At 42.7% G+C, this 21,516-nt stretch overlaps 2 protein-coding genes across 3 annotated transcripts in view; one reads left to right on the forward strand and one right to left on the reverse strand.

Moving 5' to 3' along the window:
* Positions 1-297: 297 nt before the first annotated feature.
* RBM22 (RNA binding motif protein 22) lies at positions 298-18,861 on the reverse strand. The gene is made up of 11 exons (XM_073678729.1): positions 18,703-18,861; positions 15,509-15,562; positions 13,542-13,571; positions 13,008-13,140; positions 9,787-9,887; positions 9,422-9,594; positions 8,942-9,142; positions 8,666-8,830; positions 1,070-1,158; positions 662-784; positions 298-496 (listed from the first exon to the last, which is right to left on the reverse strand). Exons 1-11 carry the CDS (start codon positions 18,754-18,756, stop codon positions 369-371), a joined length of 1,251 nt encoding a protein of 416 aa, XP_073534830.1. The 5' UTR covers positions 18,757-18,861; the 3' UTR covers positions 298-368.
* A 2,172-nt stretch (positions 18,862-21,033) lies between these two features.
* Positions 21,034-21,516, forward strand: part of RIOK1 (RIO kinase 1) — a 101,381-nt gene continuing 100,898 nt past the window's right edge. For both annotated transcript variants that reach the window (XM_073678731.1, XM_073678732.1), the window contains exon 1: positions 21,034-21,177. In XM_073678731.1, the coding sequence (XP_073534832.1) occupies positions 21,125-21,177 (53 nt within the window). In that variant the 5' untranslated portion in view covers positions 21,034-21,124. The remainder of the gene's footprint in view (positions 21,178-21,516) is intronic.

Below are 21,516 nucleotides of genomic sequence, written 5' to 3' on the forward strand. Positions count from 1 at the left end.
CCAAATATAAGCACACATAAAAAATTAGATCTCATGAAAAAAAAAAAAAAAAGTTCTGTTTTGATAATTAATTTATTAAAAAAAGTGAGAAAAAAAAAAAAAAAAAAAAGACAGCCAAAACTAGTAAAAGATTTCCAAAACACTTGATATTTTTTCTCCTCTTTTTACCAGTATGAAAACATATACATTTTGAAAGCCTGTAAATCCCACACAAGTGTCCTCACTCCTCTCCTAGAGGGATCCATAGTGGACTCATACATTGGCGCACATCATCCACTGTGGCAGTTATATGAAGTCTTTGTTTCTTGACAATTTACCATTGATTTATTAGCAGCCATTACTTTACATTATTGTAAATATCCTCAGAATTAGACACTGCTAGGCTTGCCTGTATGTGCGCCCATACGTTGGGGATCTTGTGAAGGGTAATGAATATGACCAGGAGCACGGAGGAATGGTGGCGGAGCCATTGGAGGAAACATGTGTGGGTTGAATCCTGCAAGAGAAAAAATACAGTAGTACAAGACTCGGAGCTTACTGACCCCAATCATGAAGTGCCAATGCATGGTTAAAGAATACAAGAACCAACAGTTTACAAACTTATTGCATGCCAACGTCACTAGAAAACAAGAGTGATCAGTGGGTGAGGAATTAAAATTACCTGGAGGTGGAGCAGTTAATCCAGGAGGAGGCAGTGCAATGTTAACCAAAGCAGAGGATCCATTTGGCGGAAGGTTAAAATAGTTTGCAGAGGACTCCTCTTCTGTAGGTGGAGGTGGCAACACTTAAGAAAACAAAAATGAGATTTATTAATTTAGCATATTTTATAATTGGATAGTTTGTACCCTTTATCTTCTTACAGAGTTCGGGACAAGAGGCAATTTTAACCCTGACTTCATTATTTTTAACTGGTGCAAGAGTAAGGTTTAAAACAGAAAACCCCCTTAACAACGTACTTTCAATGTGAAATTAAATAAGACATTTTTTGGTCTACAAAAAAAAAAAAAAAAAAAAGAAGAATAGAGTGCAGACTATTTTTTCTAAAAAATAAAAGTCCTGCTGTACATACCTCCAGGTAACCCAGGGACAGGTTCAAGTTTCAATCCAGAGTCAGCAATGCCTTCTCGCTCTCTCTCTTTCCCTCTTGCGGCTTGAGATCTGCAAAAAAAAATATATATAAGAGCAACTTCTTGTCAGGCCCATGACACTTTACATGAGAAGTTATATGCAGCACAGGTTTTATTCTAAAAATCCATTTGTAAACTGACATGGCTTCATGTGCTTTCAGGCTGTCATACTGGTCAGAACCCACTTTAAGACTGCTGCCATTAAAGGAGTTCTCCACTACTTTCATATTGATGCCCTATCCGTAGCACCCCCGATGATCTGCTGTTATTGGTAGAGGCGACTGGAAGTCCTTACCTGCAGAGCCTGGCAGTCAAGTTGCAGTGGCCGGCGCTTGTTACGCACATCGGCCTCCTATTCAATTCAATGGGAGGCGGATGTGCAGTACCCTGCGGCAGCCACTACAGATGGATGGCCAAGAACTGCAGGTAAGCACTTCAGGCCGGCGGCCGCCATCGCTGACAGCTGATCGGCGGGGGTGCTGCGTGCAGGACCCAGGCCGATCATACATTGATGCCCGATCCTATGGATAGGGCATCAATGTGACAGTAGTGGACAACTTATTTAACCCCTTAAGGACCCTGGGATTTTCCGTTTTTGCATTTTCGTTTTTTGCTCCTCTGGTTCCCAAGGCCATAGCGTTTTTTTGTTTTGGTCAATATGGCCATATGAGGGCTTATTTTTTGCGGGAGGAGTTGTACTTTTGAACGACATTACTGGTTTTACCATATCATGTACGGTAAAAAATTCCAAGTGCGGTGAAATTAAAAGAAAAAGTGCAATACCACAGATTTTTTTTTTTTTCATTTTTTTTTACCACGTTCACTGAATGCTAAAACTGACCTGCCATTATTATTCTCCAGGTCATTATAAGTTTGTAGACACCAAATATGTATAGGTTCTTTTTTATTTAAGTGATGAAAAAAAAATCCAAAGTTTGCTAAATAAATGGCGCCAATTTCCAAGACACACAGCATCTCCATTTTTCGGGATCTGGGGCCGGGTGAGGGCTTAGTTTTTGCGCGCCGGGCTGATGTTTTTACCGATACCATTTTGGGGTAGATCTGATGTTTTGATCGCCCGTTAGTGCATTTTATTGCAATTTTGCGGCGACCAAAAAATGTAATTCTGGCGGTTAGAATTTTTTTCTCGTTACGCCATTTACCGATCGGATTAATTCTTTTTTTATATTGATAGATCGGGCGATTGTGAACGCGGAGATACCAAATATATGTATGTGGATTTTTTTTTAATTATTTTATTTTGAATGGGTGGTGATTTAAACTTTTATATTTTTTTAATATTTTTAAAAACATTTTTTATTTTATTTTTATTTACACTTTTTGCTTGCTTCTATAGTCTCCATAGGAGACTAGAAGCAGCAACTGTCCGATCGCCTCTGCTACATAGAGGTGATGAGCAGATCACCTCTATGTAGCAGAAATGGTCCTGTGCTATGAGCGCCGACCACTAGGTGGCGCTCATAGCAATCAGTACATGACAACCACTGGAGTCTGCTGCAGACCAGTGATCAAGTGAAGGGGTCACCGATGGGCGGGGTAAGTGACGCTCTTCCGGTGCGGCGCTGTTAAATGCCGCTGTCAGAGATTGACAGCGGCATTTAACTGGTTAACAGCGGCGGGTGGATCGCGAATCCACCCGCGGCTGTTGCGGGCACATGTCAGCTGTAAGAATCAGCTGACATGTGCCCGGTTCAGCGCAGGCTTAGCGCCGGAGCCCTCACTGAACCGGGGGTGATGGCCTGGGGCGTACTAATATGCCCCAGGCTTTAAAGGGGTTAAGAACTACAACAGTAACTGTGAAGTTGCCCTTCAATCTTTTGTAAAGCAAGATAGAAAGAAGTGATGGTGATCACTTTTAAGTGCCAATCACCTCTTATACACATTTTACATCCATACTTACTGATCTTATCTGCAGAAGGAGCAAACACTGAATCTAAATTGTCAAGTACAATAAAGTACTGAGCACTGCACATGTAAATGTTTTCCACTATCACTGAAAGTTAGTGGCTAATTGGAAGAGACAATGTTACATCAAAGAAAAAAAAAAAAAAAAAATGACAACATAAAAAAAGATTGAAACCATAACTTAAAAACAAGAGACATCAAATACATGGTGTGTGATCAGCATCAGAGGGAATCTCCAGGACGTTTATAGAATTTGGGAGTCTAAAATGTGCAATCTAACACGGTCATTTAGTCACTGTTCGGATTCTACAGATTGCATATCCCGACGTTCGCCATGTGACTACATACTTGTGCTTACGTGCCAACCACTTCTAAATAATCATGAAAGAGCGTTGTTAAAATGCTCATTTCACGATTATAATTTAACGTGTAATCAGGCTGCTGATCACCCAATCACAGGGTGAGAATCTTTTATGCAGCGAAAAATATCAACGTTGTTGGCGGTGCATCGTTTAATGTAAACAGGACTCTCACTGGCGAGAATAATGGCGGTCTGTGTGTAATATAAATCGCTCAGTACGCATTGTTTTCTCTGGTCTGCCTGTGTAAACAGGCATTTAAACAACCGATCAGTACAGCTTTACCAATCGGTGGTTGTATCGTGCCGCCAGCCTGTGTAAAGGGACACTTACATTTCCATTTCTCTAAATGTTGTGAATTGATAAAAATATCCAAGGAGTTCTTTTTATCCTCCCTTTACATATGGTTAAAAGGGAACCTGTGATTTGATTCATACTGCTTGAACCACGGGAAACATCAGAGCCTAACTGTGCGATTGCAACCAGGTTTGTTTTACTCCTACTTGGGAAAGCCTGCTGGGAACTGTGTGTCTTTGCTGACTAGCCTGAGGTAATTTCCCAGCCTGCTTCTTGCTATCCCAAACCATTTGACTATGTTATGAAACCTTATGTATACACATATAGGGACAGACCTGTCAATCAACTTGAGCAGGGAAGGGGGTAGTCAGATTGGGGCCGCATCAGACTGGTCACGCCACTACACATAGACCCTAGTTATTTCTATAAGCTATATTTTCTCTGAAACGCAGCAGTGTTTCATAGTAAAACATAACTGGCAGCAATCACAGCCACGCTCTGATTGATGCTGCTGCATCCAAGCAGCATGAATCGGAGAACAGGTTCTCTTTAACCCCTTTACAACCCAAGGTGGTTTGCACGTTAATGACCAGGCCAATTTTTACAATTCTGACCACTGTCACTTTATGAGGTAATAACTCTGGAACGCTTCAATGGATCCCCCTGATTCTGAGATTGTTTTTTCGTGACATATTGTACTTCATGATTGTGGTAAAATTTCTTCAATATCACTTGCGTTTATTTGTGAAAAAAAAGGAAATTTGGCAAAAATTTAGCAATTTTCAAAATTTGAATTTTTATGCCCTTAAATTAGAGAGATATGTCACACAAAAGAGTTAATAAATAACATTTCCCACATGTCTACTTTACATCAGCACAATTTTCGAACCCAAATTTTTTTTTTATTGGGAGCTATAAGGGTTAAAAGTTGACCAGCGATTTCTCATTTTTCCAACAAAATTTAAAAAAAACATTTTTTTTTTTTTTTTAGGGACCACATCATATTTGAAGTCACTTTGAGGGGTCTTTATGACAGAAAATACCCAAAAGTGACACCATTCTAAAAACTGCACCCCTCAAGGTGCTCAAAACCACATTCAAGAACTTTATTAACCCTTCAGGTGCTTCACAGGAATTTTTGGAATGTGGAAGAAAAAAATGAACATTTAACTTTTTTCACAAAAATGTTACTTTAAACCCAAGTTTTTTTTTATTTTCGCAGGGGTAACAGGAAAAAATGGACCCCAAAATTTGTTGTGCAATTTCCCCTGGGCACGCAGATACCCCATATGTGGGGAAAAAACACTGTTTAGGTGCACGGCAGAGTTCAGAAGGGAAGGAGCACTGTGTGACTTTTTGAACACAAAATCGGCTGGAATCGAGAGCGGACGCCATGTCGCGTTTGGAGAGCCCCTGATGTGCCTAAATAGTGGAAACCCCCCACAAGTGACCCCATGTTGGAAACTACACCCCTCAAGAATTTTATCAAGGGATATAGTGAACATTTTGAACCCAGAGGTACGACACAGAATTTGATAACATTAGGTCATCATATTGAATAAGTTGTCATTACTCTTGAGCACAAGTGCTCGCTACTAAAGTTTGCATTGGGTACTCAGGTATGCACCATGTATCACGGGTGCTCGAGTGACATGCTTGAGTCCCCGCCTGCATGTTTCACGGTTATTAGACACCCAAAAAAAAACATGCGGGGATCGCTCGTGCATGGCAGGCAATCCCCGCAAGATTTTTTGGCCGCGAAGCATATGTGGCGGAAACTCGAGCATGTTACTCGAGAACACACGATAGTGAATGCATACCCGAGCACCCGATGTAAACTCAAATAACGAGCACTTGCGCTCAACACTAGTTGCCATACCATCATCTTTTTTTTTACCCTAACCCTAACCCCAACCCCAGCCCTAGCGTTTATTTTTTATGCCGTTCCTAGTGTGGTATAAGTGATTAGACGACTTTATTCTTCGGGTCGGTGCGACTACAGAGATACCAGAATCATATGGGGTTTTTATGATTGTCACACTAAAAGATGCATTTTTTTTGTAAAATCTAGTTTTTGCATCGCCATATTTTGAGAGCTATAATTTTTCCATATTTTGGCCGACAGAGTCATGTGACGGCTTGTTTTTTGCGGGATGAGTTGACGTTTTTATTGGTGCCATTTTCAGGCACGTGACATTTTTTGATCGCTTTCTATTCCGATTTTGGGAGGCAGAATAAACAAAAACCAACAATTCAGGAATTGTTTTTTTTTTTTTTTTAATTTTTGTATTCTACTCCGCGTGTGGTAAAATTGATAAGGCAGCTTTATTCATTGGGTCAGTTCGTTTACAGCATACCACATTTATATCGTTTTTCTATGTTTTGGCGTTTTTACACAATAAAAGCTATTTTACAGAAAAAAATATTTTTTTGCATCGCTTTATTCTGAGAGCTATAACTTTTTTATTTTTCGGCTGATGGAGCTGTATGGCGGCTTGTTTCTTGCGGGATGAGATGACATTTTCAGCGGTACCATTTTTATTTATATTCATCTTTTTGATCGCGTGTTATTCCATTTTTTGTTTGGCTGTATGATCATAAAGCATTTTTTTGCTTCGTTTTTTTTTTTTTTTTTACCGTGTTCACTGAAGGGGTTAACTAGTGGGACAATTGTATAGGGCACATCGTTCCGGACGCGGCGATACCAAATATGTGTACTTTTATTGTTTGTTTGGTTTTTTTTTTCATAATAAAATTTATTGATGGGTACATTATATTTTTATTAGATTTTTTTTTTTTTTTATATATTTTTACAATTTTTTTCTCACTTTCTGACAGTTTTTTTATTTGTATACTTTGTCCCACTATGGGACTCTCACTTTTTTTATTCTGATCGCCTGCATAGCATAGGGATGGAGCACCATCCCTGTGCCATGCAGGCTGTCAGCGCTGCACAGTGAGAAGATAGTTTGGTCATGTACTGCACATGACCGAAAAATCTTGCTGCTGTCTGGTGACCCGGATGTTGTCATGGCAACATCCGGAAAACCGCGGCAGACAGCGCTGGAGGCCGGAAGAGGTGAGTATACCATTCACCTCCCCTTAGCCACCGCAATGCTGCGATCGACTGCAATCGCAGCATTGCGGGGGTTAATGTGCCAGGAGCGGTGCGGTACCGCTCCCTGCACATAGTACCGGGTGTCAGCTGTGACAATCAGCTGACACCCGGCGACGATCGCGCCCACACAGCCTGTGTGCGCGCGTGATCGCCATGACGTACTAATACGTATCAGGCTCTTAAAGCCCAGGGCACAGACGCGTATTAATACGTCATGGGCTTTAAAGGGGTTAAAAAGAATTAGTCCCATCTTAGAATGTTATATTATAGGATATTCCTGGACAATCTGATCATTAGTGCTCCAACCTTGAACACCTCTACTAACCAATAGACTGCAAATCTGCGTTTTAATAAGACAACTGCAATGCAAGTTTCTGGAAAAAGACCAGTCACATAGGATACATATATTTGGTACTAGATATTAGGTGTTATGGAACGTTACAGTAATAGACGGTAAAATGACTTTGAAATTGTTGCTCTAAATACATAGAAAAGTATCAGTGTGGCGACATGTGCCCCTTACATAGGTCCCATTACTTACTGGGAAACCTCATGGAGACATGGGGGAGAGGTGGGGGGGGTATATGGGGGGGGGGGGTATGGATTGATTCTGCTTCCATAGATCCAGCCCTAAGAAGACTTAAACTGCAATTATACTGAAAGTTTAACCCCCCCTGAAATTATAGCAGTATTTTTGTTTTTTAAAAGCTAAAAAAAATAAAAACCAAACCAGTACAACCATAATCACCTGGGCCTGCAGAATCACATCACTGGGTCATTTTTATTGCTCAGCGGACAACGAAAAAAAAAATGAATCCCAGACACATAATTGCAGTTTTTGTTTGCTTTTTTAAAAACAATATTTCACCCACTTAGGCTGTGTGCCCACGATGCGTATTTCATGCGTTTTTGGTGCGGAAATTTCCGCAGCGTAAAAGCATGCTAAACGCATGGTAAGCCTTCTGCCATGGTCCCCTATGCAATTCCGCACTTTCAATGCGCATGCTGCGGATTTTTCCGCAGCGTTTATGCTGCGCTCAAAAATCCGCAGCATGTCCATTAATTTTGTGGAAGCGCGGCGTAATCGCCGCCATTGACTTGCATTGAGACGCACATAATCCGTGTCAGTACATTTGTACTCACGGATTATATGCGTTTCAATGTGCGGATGGTACCCAGTTCTGGAGGAGAGGAGACTCTCTTCCAGACCTGGGTACCATTGTACCTGTTAAAAAAAGAATAAAATAAAAAATAAAGATTATATTCACCTTCCGACGGCCCCCGGTCTCCTTCCCTGTGCTTGTGGGCAGGACTGAAGGACCTGCGGTGACTTCACAGTCATGTGACCGCAGGCCCTTCAGTGCAGTGTCCCGCGATCAGCTGGCAGCCAGGAAGGAGCGCAGCTACACACGCCGGGCCATCGAAAGGCAAGTATAGGTTTAGTTTTTTATTTTTAAACATTCTTTTACGGTCAACTATATAAATCCATGCTGTTTGCATGGATTTATATAGTGTGACCTAGTTGTCAAGCACTTTCCAAGTGATGCTAAAATCGCCTGGAAAGCGCTTGTCAACCTGCATGCGGAAACGCATGTGAATAACGCTTCAAATCCGCATGTATTTGGCAGGAAAAACGCATGCACAATCTGCATGCGTTTTTTCTGCCAGGGAGATGCAGAAATTTTCTGCTTCATTTCGGCATCGTGGGCACATAGCCTTAGAATTTTTCCCCTTTTTGTTTATCTAGCTGGGTTACATAGTATACAAGAAAATCTTATAACATTAAGAGCACCCGTCCCCATATGCATGGAGCAAGTATATATATCTTACTAGCTCACCTTCCCCACTTGACATTAAGGCGACGTCCATTAACAATCAGCTTATTAAAGGATTTCTCCGCTGCGGTTTCCGATGATTGCCTAGTGGCAAACTGAATAAAGGCGCACTGCTGACGCTGGACTACTGTAATTGTTCTTATTTCACCAAACTGGTAAAAGTGATTTCTGCGCAGAAGAAAAGAGGAAAGAAGTAATTCTACTGTATATATTTGCATGTGTACACTTTGGAAAATGATATATGAACACAGGCTTTAACTAATATTAAGAACGGCATACCTAAGCTCTGATTCGCTGATGTTGTCGCCCAGTCCTCCTACATATAGAGTAGTAATGGTCTTGTCCTCTGGGGGGTCCAAACGTGGCATTGTAGAGGCCCTTTTCAAGAGCTTATCAGCTACAGGGTCATTGATGCCATAATAACGGTCTTTGATATTTTGATCTGCAAGAGGGTCATCGGGATCTGTGGGTTTCTCATGCCTATGAAGATTAAAAGTTTGGAAAGCAAAATAATAGAATAAATATTCACTTATGCAAATGCTTCTGATAAAGCAAGAAGAAAAAAACAAAACTAAGTCCTAAGCATTGTTTAATGGAGTAATGCTGATATTAATATTAAACACGGCCGACTAGAAGCCCACTCCATCAGTGATCCAGTATGTCAAAAGCAGCTACAATACTAATAATCATTCCAGATAAACAGGACATATAATTGAGGCAGCTACTGCTATGCCATAACCTCTAGAAACCAATCATTACCTGTATGGACATTCTTCGCCTCTTTTACACTCTCCTTTCACCCAAAAAGAACAAATGTGGGGCCGGTTCCGTTTGTAGTATGGAGTGGTACGGGCTAGTTTTAAAAGCATATCACTGCTGGATGCGGCTTTTCCAAGACCTCCAACTGGCCTTGTTCCATCGGAATTTGAAATCTAGAATATATATATATATTTTTTTTTTTTAAAGAAATGAGAATTTAGCGAGGATCAATCAGGTTACGTCATACTGACAAACATCTGTAAATGCTTTGACTGCAATATATATGAATGCAAAAAAGCATGATCAATTATAGAAATTCCCATTCTAGCATATCAATCACCATCTTCAGGTGTTTTGGCGCTCACCTCTCTCTCCATGTTCTGTGTGTAGTATTCTTTATTTACATCGGATCTCGGCATATCATCCTTAAAGGAAACCCCTGCATCACGCACTTGAATTGGAAGCCCTAAACACGATGAAAGAGTTAAAAGTGAAAAAAATAACAAGAAAAAGTAGTTTCAGTTTTGTTTTTTTAACTAGTTTCTAGCTGTAAAACTGTATTAAAGGGTTAGTCCCATCTTTATTAATGGGTATAATGATTGTAAATACAAGCAATTTTGCAACTTTTCAGCCATGATTGAGACATTAACATTTGTTTACAGCTCTTTTCGTTGGAAACAGACCACCACTGCTAAACAGCAGAACATGCAACGTGCATGCAAGATCTTTCCTATTGAGCTTGTCAGCACTGCTCTGAAGCTGCCCAGGATCACTAAAGTGCGTTGTTATCTCCTAATACCAGACAGTTTCAGTGCAGTGCTCACAAGCTAGATAGCAGTGGTGGTCTGTCTCCTAGGCAACAGGTTTTAAACAAAGTGTTACTATCTCAAAATTAGCTGAAAATGTTAATAAACAGTAAATTGCAAAAGTGTTTATTATTATTTTTTTGTTTACAAGTACTGTCCAACAATACCCATCTAAGAAGATCGGTATAAACTCATTAACTCTTCACACCATAGAGAATCCTACTTTCAGCTGTCAGTGACAAGGGAACTCTAGCATTAGTAAAAGCATACTGAGAGGCCAACTTGCAGAAAAATTTTTTTTCTGTATAGTTGCAATAGTTGAGAAGAAAGTGTACAGCGTTTATCCAAAGTATTTATTAGGATAGTTTGAGGCTGAGTGCCCACGTAGCGCTTTTCAAGCGTTTATGCTGCGGAATTTCCGCAGCGTAAACGCTTGTGAAACGCTAGGTAATCCGCACCCCATGGTCCCCAAGGGGATTCCGCATGTTCTATGCACATGCTGTGGATTGTTCCGCAGCGTTTATGCTGCGTACAAAAATCCGCAGCATGTCATTTAAATTTTTCGGAAGCGCAGCGGAACTCCCGCCATTGACTTGCATTGAAACGCATAGAAACCGCGACTGTACATTTGTACAAGCGGCTTCTATGCGTCTCTATGTGCGGATGGTACCCAGTTCTGGAGGAGAGGAGACTCTCATCCAGACCTGGGTACCATTGTACCTGTAAAAAAAGAATAAAATAACAAATAAAGTTTATACTCACCTTTCCGAAGGCTTTTCTCTGAATGCCGGCATCGCTTGAGGACCTGCGGTGACGTCACAGTCATGTGACCGCAGGCCCTTCACCGCTCTGTCTCGCGATATGCCGGCAGCCGGGAACCAGACAGGAACGAGCGCTGCTGCACACACCGGGGCCTCGGGGGTGAGTATAGCTTTATTTTTTTTATTTTTACGGTCACACTATATAAATCCATGCCGTTTGCATGGATTTATATAGTGTGACCTAGTTGTCAAGCACTTTCCAAGTGATGCTATCGCCTGGAAAGCGCTTGTCAATCTGCATGCGGAAACGCATGTATTCTGCAGGAAAAAAGCATGTACAATCTGCATGCGTTTTTTTCTGCCAGGGAGATACAGAAATGCTGCAGAAATTTTCTGCTTCATTTCTGCATCGTGGGCACATAGCCTGAATCTGACCTGTCATAAGGAAGCTTACACATTAACAAAGTTGTGGTTGGCATACAAAGCCATCCACAACCTGTCTCCTCCATACATCTGTGACCTAGTCTCCTGGTACTTACCTGCACGCAGCCTCCAATCCTCACAAGTTTTATTTATTATTAGTTTTGAGCGAGTATGTTCTATTAACCCTTTTGCCGAGTATTTATAGCTGCTCGGTGATGTGTTTGAATCACTCCCATGTGCATGATTTGCAACTGTTTGACAGTTTTATTACATGTGAGGAATGTCTATTTCTTACACATTCCTCACATGTAATAAAGCTGTCAAACCGTTGCAAATCATGCACACGGGAGTGATTCAAACACATCACCGAGCAGCTGTAAATACTCAGAGCTCGGCCCGAGCATACTCGGACAGAACATACTTGCTCAACACTATTTATTATGCATTGCTTATATAGCGCTATCATATTCCGCAACAATTTACATACATTATTATTAGGATCTCCTTCTCTACTCCCCTCTTATCTCCTTTTCCCACAATCGCATACAAGATTTCTCCCATGCATCCCCCCTACTCTGGAACGCTCTACCCCAATATATCAGACTCTCGCCTACCGTGGTTACCTTCAAAAGAACCTTAAGACCCACCTCTTTCAACAAGCCTACAACCTGCAGCAACCCTCACTCCACCATACTGTTGTACGACCAGCTCTACCCTCACCTACTGTATCCTCACCCATCCCTTGTAGATTGTGAGCCCTCGCGGGCAGGGTCCTCGCTCCTCCTGTACTAGTTTATGACCTGTTTTTGTTCAAGATTATTGTACTTGCTGTTTGCCATGTATACGCCATGCAATAAATGGCGCTATAATAATAATAACAACAACCTGTCAGTCTTAGCTCAGACATGAAAAACTGCTATCACCTTAATCAGCACCTGTGGTGCATTCCATAAAGGTGTATAACACCCCCTGATTCCCCCTGTATTCCCACCAAGAACCTTTTGAAATTCTCCCGCGCTCTGTAAATCCTGACGGTTCGGTCCGATAGACATCCTTACTGAGGCGTCTATCCCTCCTCCCAGCTTGCTGATAATCATCCTCTTGCACTGATTGATGTGGATGATGGCTCCTGCATCATCCACATAGCCGGACAAAATCTCTCGCCTGCGCAGAGACATCGCCGGCTCGTGCCTGCGCACTTTGAGCCCTTATGTTTTAGGCTATGTCCACAGTAGGGTGCATTCACACTTATGTTTTAGGCTCTGTCCACAGAAGGTCAGAGCAAAATGCGCAGGCACGAGCCGGCGATGTCTCTGCAGGCGAGGGATTTCGTCCGGCTATGTGGAGGAGGCCTCCTGCGTCATCCATGTCAATCAGAGCAGGAGGATGGCGATCAGAAGCTGGGATAGACGCCTCAGCAAGGACACCTATCAGATCGGACCAGCAGGATTTACTTAGAGAGCGGGAGAATTTCAAAACGTTTTTGGGGGATATACAGGTGGAGCTTCAGGTGCTATTCTTCATTCACACATGAAAAAACTGGTGACAGGTTCTCTTTAATTAAAAAAGGTACAAACCTGCCAAAAAGTTACTTACCAAATTCCAGGTCTAGAAGGCAGGTCTGGCAGACATTTTTCAACTTGCTACAAGTCTGACATACTTCTGTTTTCTTAAAGCGCATTCGCACCCCTGGGCACCATCGGAATACTGTAAATGGACGTGCACATATCTAAAGAAAAATAATAAATAATTATGCACCCCTACAGTCAATGAACTGCTGTTCTTACAGACAGTTCTTCAGTGATGGTGGCAATAATACAAAAACAGCCAGGTAAGGGGGCAATCATATCATACCAGACTTGGACATAGTAAGATTGCCATTTAAAGAGCCCACTTATTCTTTCTCTGCACTAGCGATAGTAATAGGGTCACTTTTGGGTTACAGAATGTGAATAGTTAGCAGCTGAATTAGACCACATCATGTCAGTATTATATAAAGTTATATATTATATAAGATGTTATATAGTATACAATCAGTACTAACAGAGGAATATATTTATAAGAGATTAAAGAAGCCAACGTCTAAGCAAACCACAGCCCATAATTGTGAAATGGAGTCATTTCTCTTACCTTGCACTCTTTGCCATATTTTTCTTTGGTCTGAAATTATAAAAAACAAAGTAACAAATAAAACAGCTGTTTGTGCACTCACCTAAATGTCAATCTGTATTTATCACAACTTTAATAATAATAAATATGGCACAAATTATGCTAACAACTTTTTAGTCATTGCAATACACTTCCTAATGTTAGATAAGAACATGAGATGATGAGACACCTATGTAATCCTCTCTCAAAAGGGCAATTTTTTGTTTTGGTGCTTTCGTTTATTTCTCCCCTTCTTCCAAGAGCCGTAACTTACTTTATTTTTCCGCCGACACACATATGGGCCTTGTTTTATTTGCAGGACGAGATTACACCATTCATTTTCTCATACAAGGTGTGTAAAAACTTGGAAAAAAAATCCAGGTGCAGTGAAATGGGGTAACCCCACCCCAACATGACTCCACCATTGCTTTTTGGGATTTGTTTTACAGTGTTTATTGTGGTAAAAATGACATGCCAGCTCATTTCAATAATTACAGCGCTAAAAAAAAAAAATGTATATACTTGTTTTGTATTATTTTTTCACAAGGAAAAAAAAAAAAACATGGAATTTTATAAAATGTAAAAAAAAAATTGTTGTGTGTGGCCAATTACTGCGACCTGTAAACTTTTCATTTTTCCTTTGATGGAGGGGAGTAAAGGCTTGTTTTTTGCATTGCCAGCTAGTATTTTTATAGATAACATTTTGGGGCACATCCAATGTTTTGGTAGCTTTTTAGTGAATACAAAACTAAAATAAATTCTGCCGTTTCGATCTTTTTTTCTCTTTACAGCGTTTACCATAGAGCTTAAATTACTTTAGCTTACCAATGTGGCGATAACACACATGCTTTTTTTATTTCATTATTACGCAAGAGAAAAAAGGGGACAGGCGAGGATTTGAATTTTTATATAAATTTTTCATATTTTTAAACACTTTTTTTTACTTTATTTTTTTAGTCCCCTCATTGACTTGAACCTGCATTTGATCACTGGTTCTATAAACTAATAGATCTGGGTTTCACAGGAGGATAGTGATGGTAGCAAACTCTTGACTGCAACAACAACCCATCGATTGTCACTGGCGATCACGTTATTTAATCCCTTCAACAAGTGTTTTCACCTTCCTGACCAGGCCAATTTTTTCAATTCAGACCAATGTCACTTTAACGGATGGTGGAACGGATCTGGAACGATTCAACAGATCCCAGTGATTCTGAGATTTAGAACATATCTACTTTACATCTGCATAATTTTTTAAACAATTTTTTTTTGCTAGAAGGGTTAAAAATTCATCAGCAATTTCTCATTTTTCCAACAAAATTTACAAAGCCAATTTTTTTTTTGTTAGGGACAACAGTGATTGAGGGGCTAGGTGACAGAAAATACCCAAAAGTGACAATTTTAAAATGTGGAAGGAAAAAAATGAACATTTTTACTTTTTCCCACCAAAATGTTAATTTAGTATTTCCAAAATGGTAACAGGAGAAAATTGGCAGTACAATTTGTTGTGCAATTTCTCTTGAGTACACAAATACCCCATATGTGGAGGAAAACTACTGTTTGGGCGCACGGCAGGGAAGACGCACCCTTCAACTTTTAGAGCACAAAATTGACGCCATGTCGTGTTTGCAGAGTCCCCGATTTGCCTGATCAGTGGAAAACCCCCACAAGTGACCCTGTTTTAGAAAACTTATCTAGAAGTGAGATGAGCACCTTAAACCCCCAGGTGCTTCACAGTATTTTATAACATTGACTTGGCAAGACTTGGGAGGGACGAAGCGCTATTTGGTTCTCTGACAAATTTAATCTGTCACTTCTCTTGTGCTTAGAGGTGCCACGCGGTACAGAGCGGTGTTCTGCAGCTTGTGTATGTACGTTACAACTGCAGAAGCCAAACAAAGCCTGAAACGCAAATAGACAAATACCTGGCCTTTGATGGGTTAACTTACCATCCTGATATATGGGTTTTCTCCCAGACATGTCTGACAAAGAATTGGAAAGTCCTGAAAAGACATTCATGTATCAGTAAAAGTCATATCAGCCAAAGTCAGACACAGAAGTATTACACAATTGTGGACAGAGCGGGCCCTGGTGGATAATGGGGCTCTTCCAGGGGCACTGATGTACTGATTTGTGAGTCACTAGGACTAATGGTGAATTTAGATGTGACAATTTCCCTCCAGCATGTGCCTTAACAAGTGCTAATCCTCTCTATAACAAATTGGCGTTTATTTACCCGTCTGTTCACACAGGCGGACAAACAAAGATGGGGGCAGAATGATGGCTTAAAGAGAACCTGTCAGGTTCCCCATGCCTTCCAACCCACCAGCATTTGTGTATTTATTGTTAAATAGAAGGCCTAACCAGCCCTTTATAGTGTTTATCACCTAAATACAAGTTTGAAAAAAGTTTTTAGAAACTTTGCTTTTCCTATGCTAATTAGGCCTTTGACTAGTCGACGGGGCATTGTTTTCCCAGACTAGTCGATCCTCACAGCATGTTATCACACCCTTGTTGTAGACATGAGAACATGGATTTGCAAGAGGCGGCATCATCGCCAGCCCTGTGCAAATCTCACGCATGCGGCTTTCCGCACCCAAATCATTGCACCTCTGAAGCTGAATGTACACCTCCCAGCTTCAGAGGTGCACTGCATGTCCCGGAGGGAAGGAGACGTCTGACATACCAGCTAAGTGTGGATAAACCAGAGTGGGTGTTCCTATAAATGCTTGTTTGCTGATTAGCTTCTCGTCTAAATGTATCATAATTTAGGGTGTAAGTACACTGGCCGCCTGTGCCCATGCACACAGCACCATCGGTAATATGATCATTGTGAATTGAGGGCTCTCAGCAGCTCATTAGTGATTACACAGGTAGATGTGCTGCTGAAAATGATGATTTTTGAGTAAGCTTAAAACGCATTCCACACAACAAGCAAGCAATTCTCTCATTGACTGGGTGATTAGCGGGCTGTTCAGACTGGCCAAATCAGGAAACATGCCTTCCTAGGAACGCTCAACAGCCAGTGTATGCACCCTAAGGACTAATTCACACATCTGAGAAACATATAGGCATATATTTACTATGCTTTGCTTATATAGCGCCATCATATTCTGCAGCACATTACAGACATTATCATCACAGTCCCCATTGGGCTCACAATCTAGATTCCTTTATCAGTATGTCTCTGGAGTGTGGGAGGAAACCAGAGAACATACAAACTCCTTGCAGATATTGTCCTTGTTGGGATTTGAACTCACAATGCCAGCACTGCAAGATTATGTTGCTAACCACTGAGCCACCATGCTGCCTATAATATGAAGCTATTGAGTTTAGGTCGGTTTGTACCCGAACTCTTTGTCATGGACCTCTGAATTCGGCCTTAGTGATACTGGACATGCCGGGAGCATATTTTATCACTTTTTTTTTTACACTTGCAGCACCTTAGAAGGATCTGGACATGGACACCAAATACTGAAAGTTTCTATTTAGATTGAGCTAGTCTTAACTGGAAGTACTTAGACATAATGGTAATAAATGGAGCATGCTGGGCCCAGATTGTGTAACTCAAATCTAGTCTGTGCTCAAATCTGTGCCCGAGGTTCCAGTTATAAAAGAAAACATGGGGTAATCACTGATCCTTCTAGCACCTTACGGACCACTAGGGTTTATAATGGGATCCATCAGAGCTAATCCTACCTGTGAAGTTGCCCATACATATTCCATGGCTGTATGCCAAATCAGTCATGTCAGCGGACTCTCCCATGCACAGGAGTGTGGTTGGGCCGAGCAGTCCTGTGTTCTCTATGAGACAGCAGCCAGCTGACATGTCACCAACGGCTTATTTTTGGGAGAACAATGCAATTGGCAGGCCGAAATCGGACATGCCCAAAAGACATCTTTCCAGACGATCCGTCGGCCAGCACCTCCATTCATATTAGACTGTCAGCTCCCTTGCCCGGCTCTCCCATACACGGGAGCGTTCGCTATGCTGAGCCCTTGTGTGTTCTCTATAAAGTCACTGTCCTATCTCTAGCAGCAGCTTATCTCAGGGAGACAAAAGGATCGGCAGTCCGAAATCCTTCTATCCCCTGACATGATCTCTCGGGGGGGCCCCACACAGACTGGTGGCTGAGGCTGCTTATATCAGGGATAGGGCCAATATTAGTCTAAAGGTACCGTCACACTTAAGCCTACAGCTTTCCCGACAACGATACGACCTGACAGGGATCGTTGCTGCGTCGCTATGTGGTCACTGGTAAGATGTCAAACAGTCAGATCTTCCCAACGACGCTGCAACAATACGGTGACCCGTAAAGACCTGTATAATGATGTCGGCGGTCGTTGGGACCCTCTCACATAGCAGCTACTCTGACGATTCAGACCTCGATGGGGGACGTACTGTGTGACCATATAGTCACACAGGTGTGCATTTGCGTTGCCTTTTCCGTGCCCCCTCAGCTCCCATCAGAACGTAGTAGCGACCACCAATAGGAGCTGAGGGGGTGCGGAAAAGGCAACGCAAATGCACGCCTATGTGTCTCAGTTCTGAGTCGCCAACTAGGTCGTTGGTAAGGTGTCAAACACACCGATGCAAGCTACCCAGCGGGACCTCAACGATCAAAAAATGGTCCAGGCCGTTCTGACACGACCAGCGATCTCATAGCAGGGGCCTGGTCGCTGCTAAGTGTCAAACGTAGCGAGATCGCTACTGAGGTTGCTGTTGCGTCACAAAACGCTATGCTGTGCACCAGGAGACCCCTTATTCTCAGGATGGAGGGGTGGGGGGGGGTGTCTCTAGGCTAGCCCCTCTGTCTATGCTGTACACCACGAGACCCCTTATTCACAGGATGGGGGGGGGGGGGTCTCTATACTACCCTCTCTGTCTATGCTGTACAGCAGGAGACCCCTTATGCTTAGCTTGGGGGGTCTCCATACTAGGGATGGTGTGTGACTTCCCCTCCGTCTCTGCTGTACACCAGGAGGCGCACACACTGATGTCACTGCCGGCTGAGCAGCCCCGGCCTATACCACCACCAGGCCTCGCCTCCTCTCCCCGCCTGCTCCAGGCTTCACACAGCGGCAGGAGCCGGTATCAGTCACCGACCCCCGTGCTGTACACCCGCGCCCTCCGGTCACTCACCGCGTCCTCCCAGTTCTGTCGGTTATAAGTATTTGACCCGAGAGACGTCGCCATTCTGATTCAGCCCAACCACCGACTGCCGCCCGGACTCTCCCTAGTACTGAGCAAGCGCGAGCAGTGTCAGATCACGCGCATGCGCCACGTGTGGTGATCGCAGCTGCGTACTGGTCGTTTGGGTGTCACTGGCGCCACCTCGTGGTGGGATGTGGCATACACACTTTGGAGTGTGGACAATGTAGAAAGGGTCCCCCTAACCACGTGCCGTCAGCAGTCCCTGAGTCCCCTCACCGGTCAGCACTTACTGCAGGAATTACAGCAGCCCTCGCACCTTTCGTTTCACTGAAATCCAGCACAGAATTTTTAAATATTTTCAATTAACTAGTTTATTACGCCATCCCTAAATCTAGCCTTAGCCTGCGTTAGGGGATGTTCACACCTGGCGTTTTTGCTATCCATTTGGTGTGTAAAATACACCTTATACAGCACCAGCAAAATCAAAGAGATTTCTGACACCTCATTCACGCGCCGCTTTGTAAAAACGCAGCATGTCTGTTGTATAGTGTTTTTCCAGCACTTTTTACCTCCATTGAAAGTAATGACAAACTCCCCAAACGCTTATAAAATGCTACATAACCATTGGAACGCTGTCATTGGCTGCAGTGCTGTCGACGATACATCACCGCTGCAGCCAAACAACAGAGACTGGAGCAGACACAGCGTTGGACCCCAGTGATGAGCAGCCCAGCTCTTTATGGTGAATTGGATCACAAAGTGAGCTGGATATTTTGGCTGCCAGAAATAAACACAACAGTTACAGCCACGGCCCCACTATCAGTATTTGGTCAGTATTCGGTCAGTATTTTTTCTCAGGAGTGGGAGCCAAAACCAGGAGTGGGTGATAAATGCAGAATTGGTGACTTGTGTCTATTATACCTTTTCTCTGATTGTTCCTCACCTGGTTTTGGCTCCCACGCCTGACAAAAAATACTGACCAAATACTGAGTGTGGGGTCATGGCCTTAAAGAGGCATTCAGGGGGCATTATTGGTTTTAAAGAGGTACTTAAGGAGTATTATTACTGGGTTAGGGAGTGCAGCACCTACTTTGCCTGGGGGCTGGCTACTCATGCTACACCACTGTCCAACAACGCTGGCTTTTGGATGGTTTCGGTAATGCCTGAGATATTCACAAATCTTTGAGATGTCAGAACGTTTCGGCAGCTCTTTCAGGAGTCCAAACATTTTGGGAGAGTTGGCACCTAAATGATTGGCCGCTTTATTTCAGAGATCGTGCTCGATCACATTAGAATACACCGAGATATCAAATCGAGCATAGATCATGGAATCACGATTTCACAGACGCCATGGCCTGACTCATCACTAGCGAATTATTGAAGCCACTTTTCTTTTTTGTCATGTGGTATTTGCTGACATTTTTTGTTCCAAATTCTTCAAAATGGCGCAAACAATTCATAAATTCAGTGCAAAATATAAAAAAAAGCTTTTTATTTATGTCTTCAACCTGTTTTTAGGACTTTTCAGCGCCGAAAGTCACAAATCCTTTGAAAAGTCCCCAAAATGCACCAATTTAAATACTCCTCCAGAAACCTTAATCCAGGCAGGGACCAGAGTAAGATGCGCCCCCCAAAAATGTGATATTTGGTTGGATTTCATGAATTCGTGTTAAACATCTGACTACATCAGGAGATTCACAAAAATGTTGCAACTTTTGGCAATTTTACGCCAGTTTCTCACAGCTACGACAAAATGGTTGGACGGGGTGAGACGCAAGAGCTTTTCTGATTCATGAGCGGTGGCGTTCCTTGTGCCAGCAATCTCACTGCCATGCCAGATTGGGGTAAGATGGAGAGGGGCACGGATGCCTCGCCACTAGCCAGATGCTCCTGATTCATTAGGGGCATGGGTCTCCATGTCAGGGATCTTACTCCGGTCAAGGACTGGAGCGAGAAGTTTGGCTTAAAGTAATCCAACACTCCCTTTCCAGTCTTAATGAATCTGGGTATTAAAAAATGAAAGACAACTTTAAAAGTGGTGCAAAAAGTATAGAGAATAAGGTGGCAATACTGGAGTAAATAAAACAAGAGGAAATTACTCCAGAATGGGGAGAAACAGCAATAATGAATAGGCCCCAAATTCCCACCGTTGGATTTTTGTGCTCTTTTGTAAAATCTCCCCTTACAATCTGCAGCAATATGTCCCCTACAGCCTCAGTCCAGTGGTATGATGATGATGACTGCGGAGAGTGATACATCGCACCGCAACTTCACGGATTGCTCTGCCCCGAAACGTCACCGGCGACTGTAAACCACGGTGCTCCTCACTGCGCCCTCTGCCGGCACCTCTAGTATTACAGGCGGAGGCCGGAGCTGACAGGAAGCTCATGGAGGAGGCTCCGCCCGGCACATGTTACTACAGGAGAGCAGCAAGATGGCGGGCGAGCTGGAGCTGGTGGACAGGTAGTGTGTGCCCCCTCCTAATCCTCCATTTACAGGTGGCAGCTCCAAGTGTGTGGTGTAAGGTGCAGTGGGAGCAGCCATGGACCTGCACCGCGGTATAACCGGTCAGTGAGAGGACTCTGTGCCGGGGCAGACATGGCAGATCTCTATAAGCGCCATAGATAGGGTTACTACATGTGGCTATGGAGCCCCTGATAGTACACACTAATGCAAACCCTGTGTCTATACAGTATACACGCCCACTACTATATATGTCTATACAGTATACACGCCCACTACTATATATGTCTATACAGTATACACCCCCACTACTATGTGTCTATACAGTATACACGCCCA

The sequence above is a fragment of the Phyllobates terribilis genome, unplaced genomic scaffold, assembly GCF_046119375.1.
Source record: "Phyllobates terribilis strain yellow unplaced genomic scaffold, ASM4611937v1 Scaffold_4__5_contigs__length_816908805, whole genome shotgun sequence".
Lineage (NCBI taxonomy): Eukaryota > Metazoa > Chordata > Amphibia > Anura > Dendrobatidae > Phyllobates > Phyllobates terribilis.

Bases quoted from the DNA above. Each gene is read 5' to 3' on its own strand.
- RBM22 (XM_073678729.1), bottom strand. From the start codon at position 18,756: ATGGCGACGTCTCTCGGGTCAAATACTTATAACCGACAGAACTGGGAG. The intron at 13,572-15,508 runs GTAAGTTAACCC...TTATAATTTCAG, and splicing joins AAAACCCATATATCAGGATG to ACCAAAGAAAAATATGGCAA. The intron at 13,141-13,541 runs GTAAGAGAAATG...ATTTTTCTTTAG, and splicing joins AATATGGCAAAGAGTGCAAG to ATATGTGCACGTCCATTTAC.